General features: G+C 41.8%; 1 protein-coding gene across 2 annotated transcripts in view; it reads left to right on the top strand.

Annotated features, from left to right (window-relative positions):
- The first annotated feature begins 847 nt into the window (after positions 1–847).
- AK5 (adenylate kinase 5) overlaps positions 848–12,612 on the top strand; it is a 296,002-nt gene continuing 284,237 nt past the window's right edge. The window contains exons 1-2 of one of the 2 annotated variants that reach the window (XM_032155547.2): positions 848–1,268; positions 5,818–6,004. In XM_032155547.2, the coding sequence (XP_032011438.1) occupies positions 1,209–1,268; positions 5,818–6,004 (247 nt within the window). In that variant the 5' untranslated portion in view covers positions 848–1,208. The remainder of the gene's footprint in view (positions 1,269–5,817; positions 6,005–12,612) is intronic. The other variant, XM_032155548.3, reaches the window with a different exon arrangement.

Below are 12,612 nucleotides of genomic sequence, written 5' to 3'. Positions count from 1 at the left end.
CAGCAGGAAGATCCATTCCCCATTATCCCTTAGCGCACCCACCCATACTCACTCATATTCCCCCAGCGGTGCTCCGATGCAACAGTGTCCACGGACTGCACACTCCTCAGGTCTATTTAATGATGCCCACCCTCCCCACCTACTAAACACATTTGCAATTTCAGCATCTCTAGCTCTCCACTACCACCCACCTTTCTCCTCCACTGTCCCTTCTTCTCCACGGAGATAATTAACTAGTTGACTACTTATTAGTCCTTCAGTTGATTAGGATTTCAGGCTCACACTAAGGCCTTATCCTAAAGTCTATGAAGATTTGTGACACCGACAGGGAAAAAATTCGAAACCAGCCAGCAAAACTTTCCTGAAGGATAGAGATACTCAATATCTAAAAATTATCTTAAGGGTTGGATTCCACACCATGAATCTCCTTTCCCCCCTTCCCCACAGCTCCCTATAGTGAAAGATCGGTAACCTTAGGAATAAATGATAAATCCTGTGACTATTAGGTTTTTCCTGGGAGTTCCTCGGGGACCCGGAGGTAACCGTGTATGTGCGTGCGTGTGTCTGTGTGTGTACAAGGTTCGGAGAAGCGAAACGGTCGCAGGTTCCTACAGACCCCGACCCTGTTCCCTTGGCCACCTGGTCCGGGGTAGCTGCATCTCTGGGCGGCGCACGCAGGGAAGCGTCGCGCTCCGGCGCCGGTGCGGCACCGAGGGGTATGACTTCGACCCCCTGCGCGCGCCCGCCCCCACCCCCGCACCTCGCGCCCGCCCGCGCAGCGTGACCGGCAGCCGCCGCAGACCCGGCTCGGGGAGGCGCGGAGCGCGGCGCGCTGAACCGGAGAGGCGGGCGGGCTGCTGCCTTGCGTCCGCCACGCTGTCCTCCCTCCTCCGCTCCCTGCGCTCCACCCCTGGCGGCCGCGCTGCCTGGCAGCCCGGGAAGCCGCGGCACAGCTGCTCGGCGCCTGCAGCTCCGGCTCGGGGGCTGGAACCGAAGCGGGGGCGGCGGGAGCGCGGAGACCACAGCCCCCGGGGAGAGGCGGAGGGGGGTCCCTGGCCTGGGCGGAGAGGCTGAGCTGAGTGCGCGTGAGAAAGAGGGCTGCACCGCTGCTCGGCGCGGACTCTGCCAGCCCTAGCGCCAGCCCCGGCTCAGGTCGCCGCAGCCCGGGAGCCTCCCCGCTTGCGCCCCAAGGCACGCGCGGCACAGCCATGAACACCAACGATGCCAAGGAGTATCTGGCCCGGAGGGAAATCCCTCAGCTTTTTGAGGTAGGGCTAGGGCTGGCCGACGGGCGGTAGCATCCGGGGACTGCATCTCGGGGGTTCGGGGTGAGGCAGCCGCGCCCCGTCCCACCTTCCCCACACGGGGCATGTAATTGAAGGGGCTTGCAGAAGCGCACTCGCCCGCTCGCCCGAGGGTAGTCGCCTTTCCCGCGGGTTGCCAGGGTCCCTGTCAGATGGCTGGGCTTAGAAGCCTGCATCTGACAGATCAAGTTTCAGTCTTCCCGCAGGGTTCTGAAAGCAGCCTGCCCCCATCGCGCCCCTCGGATGTGGACACCCAGGGTGGGCTGCAGACCGCGGCCGGGCCGCGCTCTCTGGGGGCGAGGGCCAGGCCAGGTGTCTGCATTGTCGCCCAGCAGCGAGTAAAGACTCGAAACTGAGGGAGCCAGAGCCCTAGTCACTCTACTTGTCGAGGGTCGGAACCCCTGGGGGAAAGAGGAAATGTGGACGAAGGCAGCCTTCCCCGGAGACGGCTTTGAAGAGAGGGATGAAGATGCAAAAAGCAAAACCCAACCTATCCAGTGCCACCTCCCCGGTGACAGGCCCCCAGCCTTGCTGTGCGCTTTCGCTGAATGAACTCCTGAGCACGTTTTTTCCGTTGCCTAGGAAGGGTTGGGCCGCAGGTTTCGCCAGTGCTCGACAACCCACCTGGAGATAGCGGGTCGGGGAGGGAGCTGCGAGGCGGGCGGACTCCTGTTGCTCAGTCTTCAGACCGCAGCACAGCCTCATCTGCACCGGGACCCGGGAATGGGGGGACACTTGGTGACTGAGAGAGAGGAGGCTTGAGGAATGAACCTTGGTCGGTTCTAAGCCACAGCCCCTGTCTCAGATCGTTTGGCTTCCTTTCCTTCGCCTCATATTTGAATTTAAAAACATTCCTGAATCTCCAGTGCTTTTGCTTGAAGTAGGGGGGAGGAGGAGAAAAGAATAGAAGCAAGCCAAGCTTCCTAAGCGTGCTCTGAAGGGGGAAATCCATTCACTGCAAACCTCGTTCCCCATTTCTGAAAACTGATAGACTGGTACTGTAAACTAAAGGTCATGAGGGTTTTTCCCCTCTGTTTGGGGGATTTGTTCTGTTAAAAGGAATTTTAAAGCACCACTTGAGAAAATAATTTTGCCTCAGTTTCCCTAAACTGTCTTTAAAAATGGGTTGCCATAATTACAGATCTTCTTTTCTCTCACCTCTGTAAGCCACCGTTTTCAGGTCATCTGAAGTCAAGATTTCCAGGTAAACCACTCACTGAGCTCGAGCGTGGTATGTTAAGCCCCAATCTAGCAAATGCGTTACTCCTGCGTGAAAATAATTAGGTGGTGTTGCATAAGGACAGGTCTTGGGAATATGTGGGAATCTTAAGAGTTGTTCTTTTTTTGTTTTTATTTTCAAAAAGTAAATATGGAAATTAAGAGGCGAAGGTTTTTCTCACAAAGATTACTACTGAGATATATTTCATTTCTACGCTTCTAAAAGAATCATTAAAAACATCTGTAGGAGGACCACGTGATTGCAAAAATTCCTACGTAGTACATCTTTTTTTCTTTATAAATGTGGGTACTGTTTTTCCTTCTTGGTGGAAGGTAACCACAGAGAATTTTGATAGTTTATTAAAATCTACACTGTGTATGCAAGTAATTTATGGCAGGCCTTTTTGTTAAGGTTTTATGTTTTTTATTTACTTTTCTGCATATGAATGGGATAAATAATGCACACCCAGAAAAGGAAGTCAGCTTGCTTGGGTGAAATACAGTAATGGACTTAGATTCACTTCTGGACAATGAGAAGATGGAAGTAGACTGCTGGTGACCTCCAAAGGTTACATCCTTCAGTAAGACGAATCTGTGCTACGCGCAGCTCAAGAGGAAAGGAAAATCTGGCAGTTCTCCATGTGATGAGTGTAGACTGTAAAACTAAATACTTCAGGCTTTTAAAATGGATTTTGCCCGCCACAATATTCCAGGTGTACGAAGTTTAACAATTAGCTGTCTACTAAACACCAAGACATTGGCCCCAGCTGTGGATTTTAGACGCTATTACAGACAAACTGACTGATTATTGTATTGATGTATTGTCAGACAAGTAAATATATCTAACTGACCTTTTCAGCTTTCTTCCTAATTTGAGACATCATGTAAGCTAAATGGAATATGGGATATCTCTGGTAGGTTCATGTTTGAAATGTGTTTCCAGTTTTAGACTTTTTTAAACCCACTTATTATTTTGTCACGAGTTCTTAATTCTGGCTAACCTTATGGTGTGTATATTGATCTTGTACCTTACAGCAGAGATTTGGCAATCATTTTGAATACTGTGGAAAGTCAAATTAGATTATTCAAGGTCTCAAAGGGTTCACTGAGAGACTGAGCAATAATATGTGCTGGTTGTCCTCAATCCCTGATAGTGGCTGGCTATTAGAAGAAAAGATTTGAATTATCCATGAAGGAATGGGGCTCATTTTCCCATTTTAAAATCAATGCCCTTTGGAGAACCAGTTTTGTTTAAGGACGCTGGAAATGTATATTTTCAGAAAAGAGTCATTGAGTGTGTTCACCCATTTCAGGCAATAGTAGGGATAAAAAGAGGGCATTTTGCAGAGGGCACAGAGAATCTCATGTTTTCTTTTATCTCATATCACGTTTCTGCAACAGGTACAGAGAAGAACATATGGGTTTTGGAATTGGAAACACTGAATTGAAATCCTGGGCCTAGGAGTTTCTAGTTGAGTAACCTTGAGCCATCACTAGCATCTCTGAGCCATGATTTCCTAATCTATAAAATGGGGATAATAAAGTCACACAGGGCTGAGAATGCACTGGGCATGCAAATAAATATATGACATAGAGGCTTTTATTTATTAATAAGGCTAATATTGGCTTGGCATATGGGTGGAATGTGAGAAGCTCAACTGCAATGTGTGTGTATATAGGACAGATTTTGACAAACTGGATTGGATGCCCAGGTAGTTTTTTCTGCTCCCTCTGCAATTGAACTTGGCTAATGGAGGTACACACTCTAGCTTAGTCTATTTAGGATTTCAGAAAACAAATGTACCTAGTGAGAATTGCCTACCATTCTGAGCAAATTACACAGGAAATAATTGAAAATAAAATACTGTATTTAAACAGATGTCAGCCCTTCAAAGGGTGTTTTGTATACTAACAATGTATATTGGTAAGAACAATCCTTTATGCTTTTTCCATGCAATACTCTAAAGGAAAATATTTTGCACATCAGTCCAGCTTCCAGGAATCAGCATTTCCAAACTGGTAGCGTTTTTAGAAACTAGTACCAGTGACACATCAGACACCATGAACCAAAAAAGTAATAGCAGGATCATGCTTTTTTTCCTTTCCCCTCTGGAATCTCAGTGGATATTGTAGTGACTTTCTCTATGTCAAACAGTAATTTTTTTTGTTTAGTCTCAGACCTAAATTTTTTTGAGTCTCAGTTAGACTTGAGCTTTGAGGGATTTTTTTCCCAATTGGAAAACAGTTAAATATGCACCTAAATATGCCAGGGAAAGCATCAGTATCTGGGGATTGAAAAATGAATTAGACTCACTCTGTGTTGTTGAAGAGCTTATAGTTTAGAAGAGAGACCATTTCATAACCCAGTGGTTTCAGTATAAATGACAAGTGTGATGTTTTATGCTGGATACCATGGGAACACAGAAGAAGGGGTTCATAGACCAACCTAGGGATTCAGAGAAGACTTCCTGATAGTAATAATAACTAAAACCACCAACAAAGTTTATTGGGCACTTACTATATGCCAAGCACTTAATATACACTGTACAAATATGAAATTATTTAATTCTTAAAAAACTCTATGAGGTATTTATTATTAACCCCATTTTATAAAAGAAGAAACTGAGGCTTAGAGACATAAAGGGTGGGTAGGAGTGAGATAAATAATGACCGGGGCATTTTCACATGCTGCATTTTATCTCACTGTGATGAAGTGAATGGCTCTTCCATTTTAAACTATCTAGTTGCCTGAATTGCTTAAGAGGCAGAGAATGCTGAACTGAAAACTAATAAGCAAGAATTTAAGGGATTATCTTAATGACTCCGTCAGATCGTAATTTCAACTCTAATTGTTTATTAAAAGACAAATGCAAAGGACAAAAACAACCAGAATTCAAAGATGAGCCATAATACTATTTTAACAAAGGTGGGTGGGGCCACATGCAGTGGCTCATGCCTGTAATCCCAGCACTTTGGAAGGCCGAGGTGGGTGGATCGCTTGAGGTCAGGAGTTCGAAACCAACCTGGCCAACATGGTGAAACGCCGTCTCTACTAAAAATGCAAAAAGTAGCTGGGTATTATGGTGTGCACCTGCAATCCCAGCTACTCAGGAGGCTGAGGCAGGAGAATCACTTGAACCAAGGAGGTGGAAGTTGCAGTGAGCCAAGATTGTGCCACTGCACTCCAGCCTGGGCAGCAGAGTGAGACTCTATCTCAAAAAAATAATTAAATTAAAGAAAAAACAAAGGTGGGTTTAAAAGATATTTTATTTGTACATATTTTGTTATATTTCAGAGTCTTTTGAATGGACTGATGTGTTCTAAGCCCGAAGATCCAGTAGAATACTTGGAAGGTTGTTTACAGAAAGTAAAGGAACTGGGTGGCTGTGACAAGGTGAAATGGGATACATTTGTAAGCCAGGAAAAGAAGACCTTACCTCCACTAAATGGAGGACAGTCACGGAGATCCTTTCTAAGAAATGGTAATGTATATGGAGAATAATAGACAGTTTTATAGTTATAGCAATTCTCTTTAAAACATGCCATATAGACTATATGCAGTGATTTCGTTTTTTGAGTTTACAAATGCCTGAAGTCATTGGATCGTGATTAATTTTTCTGTGCTACTAATTCTAATCACGTCCATAAAAAGACAAAATTACATACCATTGTCCAACAATTCACTAGAGGCTGAATGAAATTTTATATTACTGACTTCATTATTTTGTAAAATAAATTACAGTAGCAAACCATACATACATTTTCCTTAAAATTGCAAGTAAGATTTCTCCCAATAAATGAATAGAATACAGGTATAATTGGTAGTTATTACATAGCAGTTCAGCATTTTTTATTAGCTAGAAAGAGATTTGGCTTACTAATGTTTCCAAGTTCAGAGTTCATATTAATGCATCTGCATAAATGCATGTAAAGTTTATACTAGTGATAAAAGAAAAACTTCAGCCAAATTAAATCTAAAGGAGTTTAATTGAGCAATGAACAGTTCACCAATTGGGCAACCCCAGAAACACAGTAGATTCACAGAGAAGCCATCGCAGCCATGTGGTGGAAGAAGATTTATAGACAAAAAAAAGGGAAATGACGTACAGAAATTGAAAGTGAGGTACAGAATGGCTGGATTGGTTACAGCTCAGCATTTGCCTTATTGAACACTCAGCAGTGTATGAATGGTTGAAGTACGGCTGCTGGGATAGGCCAAGACTCAGCTATTGTTACAGGTGCATACTCCTAAGTTAGGTTTTCAGTCTTGTCTACCTATTAAGCTAGGTTGCAGTTTGTCCACAAGGACTCAAATACAGAAGTACGGAGTCCTTCTCAGGCCATATTTAGTTCACTTTAACACTAGTTAATTCAATAAAAATGTATTAAGGATCTACTGAATGCAATGTATTAATCTAATACATTAATCTAGGCATTTGGGTGCTATAAAAGAAGTGGGAGAAGTAAACTTGTTTAAATTTTCGGAGTTGTTTAGAACTAAAAACCGCAGTTCATTAGAGAAGATTTATGGTGTTTTGATCTCTTTCTGAAATATGTGCGTATCAAAATTAGGGGTTCAACATGAGCCAACCAGCCTTTCAGGCTCTAGATGAAGTTGAGACGTATAATAGTATGTGCAAATTGGCATCAGTTCAAATTAGAGGGAACTAAATTCTGTTCTAGTAGCCAAAATCATTATACTTTCAAAACTGAAACCATTCTCAAAAATTGTACAACGAAAGGTCTATGCTATACAGACAGAATCTGAAATGGAGACAATTGTATCTGCAATGAATATAAGCAGGAAGCAAATCTTAGTTTGCTTAACCTTATTAGTCATGACCCACATAGATTTTATTTGAATGCAGTGTGGGAAAAAGTCATAGTGTGCTAATTTTCAAGGAACATAAGCAAAAGAAGGCAAACAGAAATAGCTTTTCCTCAGAAACATCTCTAAAGAAAAGAGTCCTTCACCATTCATGCAGAAGTCAATGATATGACTCTGACCAAATTTCCCAATGCTGCTGAGAAGTAATGAGATGTCTGAAATTGCTATTTAAAACTAATCTTAGAAACGTTCAAATGTTATAACAGACCAAAAAACAGAGAAATAGAAAATTTTTAGTGTGACTATAAGGTAATAAGATTAGCATTGTGAGTCTTAGAGAGCAATTAATCCCATTACTGTACAAGGTCTCTCACCACTGTCCATCTTATATAGGCAGGAGGTAAAATAACACCCAGTACAAAATAAGCCATGTGGTTACATTCTATGGGAAGTCCTAAGGTAAGGTTGTGTCTTTATATACTTACTAAATCAGATTTGCACCAAATATTTTGATTTGACCCTTACAACCCTTACAATACCAAAGACATTTTTCTCTTACCATACAATCTATTCATAGACCCACTTTCTGGTTTGATAACCAAGCAGAGTCCCAGGTATAAAGTTCACACTTTGTAAATCAGCGGGATTTCTGGTTCACTGAGAACAGCCTGGTAGACAGAGTAGCAAATGAACAGAATTGGAGTTTAGGACTCCAAACTGTGCAGACACAGCTTAGATGTGCCGTCTCTGTGGGCAGCAGGTACTCATGGTCGTATCTTTAGCCAGTTGCTGCTGCAGCACACCACTTAATACATTACTGCTTTAGTGAATAAATGATATTTTTGTGGGCTTGAACAGTTAATACACATCCCCAACATACGAGAAGCTTACTTCTCAGGGTGTCATCATACTTAATGTCTGGCTCCCTGTTAAATACATACCCCGTACCTTTGTTACATCACGGGAGGTAAATATGGGGATCTGCTCAACCTTAAAGTACTAATAAACCTCAGGTACATTTTAAAAATTAAATCTAAGAAGTTATGACATCTACTTAGTCGGAAAGCTGCTCTGACTGGATGTAAAAGTGACTGCAACAAAATGAAATCTTGATGCTTCTATTTGATACTATGATTGTACACAGAAGCTAGGCATGTGTCAGTAGAGAATGGTAAGGACTGTGGCCAAACTAGAGAGCAGAACTAGAGAGAACAGTCATTGTTCAAAAACAGTCAAGTACACCTGTAGTCCCAGTTACTCGGGAGGCTGAGGCAGGAGAATGGTGTGAACCTGGGAGGTGGAGCTTGCAGTGAGCCAAGATCACACTACTGCACTCCAGCCTGGGCAACAGAGAGAGACTCTGTCTCAAAAAAAAAAAAAAAAAAAAAGTCCAGTACAAATTTTGTAAAAATGTCCCGCTGAAAAAAACACATCTGTGGGGCTATATTGGGTACACAAATTGTGAGTTTGGAATTCCCGATCTAGCAGGATAAGCTAGATAAACAAGAATGGAAAATGTAGGCTTAATTTTCATTAAAATAAGATGGCATGTTAATTTTAGGTTCTCCATACTCACTGATACTTTACCAAAATTCCCACACAGGGATCTTTTAATTAATCATCAAATACAAACTTTTCACATACCTATGGTGGTAAGAATGTTGCATCACACGGTCTTGTATCTGAAAGATATGCTAAAAAATGGAAAATGATTTCTAAACTGATTGGTCCTGTAATAATACAATTCTGTTTCATGCAATGCTTTCTTCATTTGTGCTTTGAAGGCTTTAGCTGTAATGTATGGAATAGTTTATTACATTCAACAAAATTGCTAACTGCCCAATATCTTAAAGCATGCTGATTATTTCTAGAAATGAGTGATTCATGCATTTTTGAAAAAATATTGCCATAGCTATGTTAGTGTGTTATTACTATGAAAAATTATTCTGTTAAATGAAACATTTTCATCATCTAATCAAGTTACTTTCCTAAGTTAAAATATGATAAAGCAAGGTTTAAATTATTGGCTGGCTGTCTTTAAAGCATTAAATATGAGGTAAACATCCCTTTCTTTCTGCCACATGCATACAATTGAATAATTATCTGTGAATAAGAGTTCTAATCCCATAATCCCAAACATTCATAGAGCCTGTCTTCCAGAATATCTCATTATCTTATATTCAACATGTCCAAAACCAAACACACTATATTTACTTCAAAACCAACACTTACTTCTTTTCCTGTTTCCATGAAGTCAGCCAATAAGTCAGTTGGGCAATAAATTAACCATTTGTTGAGTACTACTATGTGTCAGACGTTCTTTTAGGACTGAGAATACAACCACCAGGAAAGAACAGACATGGCACCTTCCTTTGGGGACCTTACAGTCTAGCAGTGAAGTCAAGCAGTAGAAATATAAGCAAGAGCACAGTGGCACTAGAGGAAAATCATAGGTTAAGGAATTAACTATGTTAACAAAGGGCTGAATGTAACCTAGGCTGGGGTTCAGGGTCGGCTTCCTGGAAGAGGTGATGTGCTTATACTTGGAGCAGAAAGCTAAGTGTGTGTTAGCTAGAGAAGGATGAAAGAGATTGTACCAGGGAACAGAGAAGAGAAGTTCCTGAGGCAGACAAAGAGGCTGTAATTTGGTCAGGAATGAGAGAAGTCCAATATTGCTGGAGCAGAAAAGAGAGAACAGAAAGATACTATATGAAATGCAGTATGGTCCTTATCCTTTTAGACTTGAAACCTGGCAATTGCTTTTGAACTGTCACCTCCTTTCATTTCTCATATTCCAACCCTAATCGTATCCTTCAGATCTGGCCATCCGTTTCCATTTCCCCTGCTACCACCCTAGCCCAAGCCTTTATTTCTCATCTGTTGATTGCTTTAACAGCCACCTAGCTGCTACTCTTTCTGTTCTTAGTCTTTCCCTGCTCCAATTCATTCTAACTAGCAGATTAACCTTCTTAAAACATATATTTCATTTCATTGCTTCCTTTCTCTTACCAACCCTCCCCTGCAAATCCTCCACTGGCTTTCTACTAGATTAAAGCTAAACCCTTTACTGTGGTAAAGGATTCAGGGACCTCCACATTGAACCACGCTCTGCCCACCCATTTTATCTTCTGAGTTTTCTCTATGGGAAACTACTTCAGTAAGACGTTCTTTTTATTATTAATTCAACAAATATTTATTGGACACTGACCATCTGCCAAGCACAGTTCTAGATCCCAGGGATACAGAGCTCCAGACCATGGGTAAGGCCCCTGCTCTCATGAAATTTATAATCCAATAGGAGAAGACAAACAATGAATGAGTGGATAAATGAAAAAACTCTCAGATGATGAAGTAGATGCTGTGCAGAGCATTAGAGTGGTGTGCCTGAGACTCACTAAGAGGCTGCACTAGATTAGAAAGTCAGTAAAGTCCTCTTGCAGGAGGTGACCTTTAAGGTAAAGTGTCAACGACAAGCAGTCAGCCATGGGAGCAACAGGGGAAGAACATTTCAGGCAGTTGATTGTGGTGGCAAGCATGGAAGCAGGTAGATCAGTAAATAGTCTTTTATGATATTCCAGGTAAAATATGATGATGGCTTGGGAAGAGTTGTGATAGTAGAGATGGAGAGAAGCATATGCATTTGGTATATGTTTTGCAAATAAAGTCTTGGGAGTAGATGTGCAGAGAGAGAGAAGAAAGTAATCAAGGATAATGTTTCGAATTTTGTCTAATGTTGGATGAACTGATATTTCAAGGCAGAGCAGGATACTGTTATTGGTGCTTTTCCTGATGTAGCCCTTCCCAGCTCTTTCTAAAAGAGATCTGCTGTCATCTGCAGACTACCCAGTGCTTTTCATGAAGCTAAAATGAATCTAGTGGGCCCATGGTCAATGGCCTTATTTATTGTATCAACAGAGAATGGAAAGTTCTAACGGATCAACATCTCTGGGAGGAGATGTGAGCCTTATGCCATGCTAAGATACAGTAGTCATCTTAGCAGAATTCCTCATGGAAGGCCAGGTGGCCTCCTGTTTGCTTTGTGCAAGTGCCTTTTAGGTAGTTAGTGTTTCTCTGTGCCTCCTGGAATACTGACACCTGAGGTAAAGAAGAGGGAGCCATGAACTATATATCAACAACTGGTTGAGACCATCTCCCTGGTTTGGACTTGCCAGCCCTGCCCTCCGGTCCTTTTGAGTATGTCATTTGCATTTCTGACTCGGAGTCTTTGTACTGTTCCCACCAACTGGGTTATATTTCCTGCATTTCATCACCTGTGCTTGTCTTTCAAAGTCGGGTCCTGCCTCCTTTGCAAGTCCTTTCTTACCACTGCAGCCCAAATGTAATTCATTAAATTACTGTGGTGTTTATCAGAGAGATACTCATTTTAACACTTACCATGGCTGGTATTCATACAGCTATAAGATATAAACATATAAGCTCTAGTTTATAAGCACTGAAGGGACAGGACTACATCTTATTCTTACACCAAATTACTCTTAACACACTAACGTATCTGGCATGTTATAAACGGCAATAAATAGCAAATATTTGTTGCCATTGTAGATACAAACTTAAACTTTTACATCTTTAAATCAAGTAGATTAAAAATAATAAGTAAATTGATAAAGTACAATTAGATGATGTTACAAGATATTCCAATTGTAGGAATTATTTGCACCCTCCTACTGACCGTGACAGTACCTTAATTTTTTATTCATCATGCCACCAAGCCATTCCATTGGACCACAGTAGCATTTCTGGGTCATAGTAAGCAGGTTATCTATATTTGTTGAATGAATGAAATGCACAATATGTAAGCATTAGCTTTATGGACAGGCAGCTGCAAATGCTTGTGAAGGTTATGTACTACATAACTCCAGAGACCACCATTTGCAGAGGCCACGATGTATACAACCTACCAAACAAGACTAGGCAGTATCTGAGAAGGTTCCTCTTAGGGCAGAGGGCGGCAAAGTTTCATGAGCCAAGTTCATCCCACTGCCGGTTTTTATAAATGAAGTTTTATCGGAATGCAGGCACACTCATTTGTTTATTATATTTTTTATGACCGCTTTCATACTACCATGGCCAAGTTGAATAGAAACTGCATGGCTCTCAAATTCCAAAATATTGACTGTCTGACCCTTTACGATAAAGCCTGCTGACCACTTAGGGAGACTTCTTCCAGTTAAGAAAAAAACCCATTTAATTTTAAAATTGCTTTTACTAATTGTTTAAGTATGAAGAGTGTTTTATTATGGT

This window comes from Hylobates moloch, unplaced genomic scaffold, assembly GCF_009828535.3.
Source record: "Hylobates moloch isolate HMO894 unplaced genomic scaffold, HMol_V3 SCAFFOLD_5, whole genome shotgun sequence".
Lineage (NCBI taxonomy): Eukaryota > Metazoa > Chordata > Mammalia > Primates > Hylobatidae > Hylobates > Hylobates moloch.
This window is presented reverse-complemented; position numbering and strand designations above follow the sequence as displayed.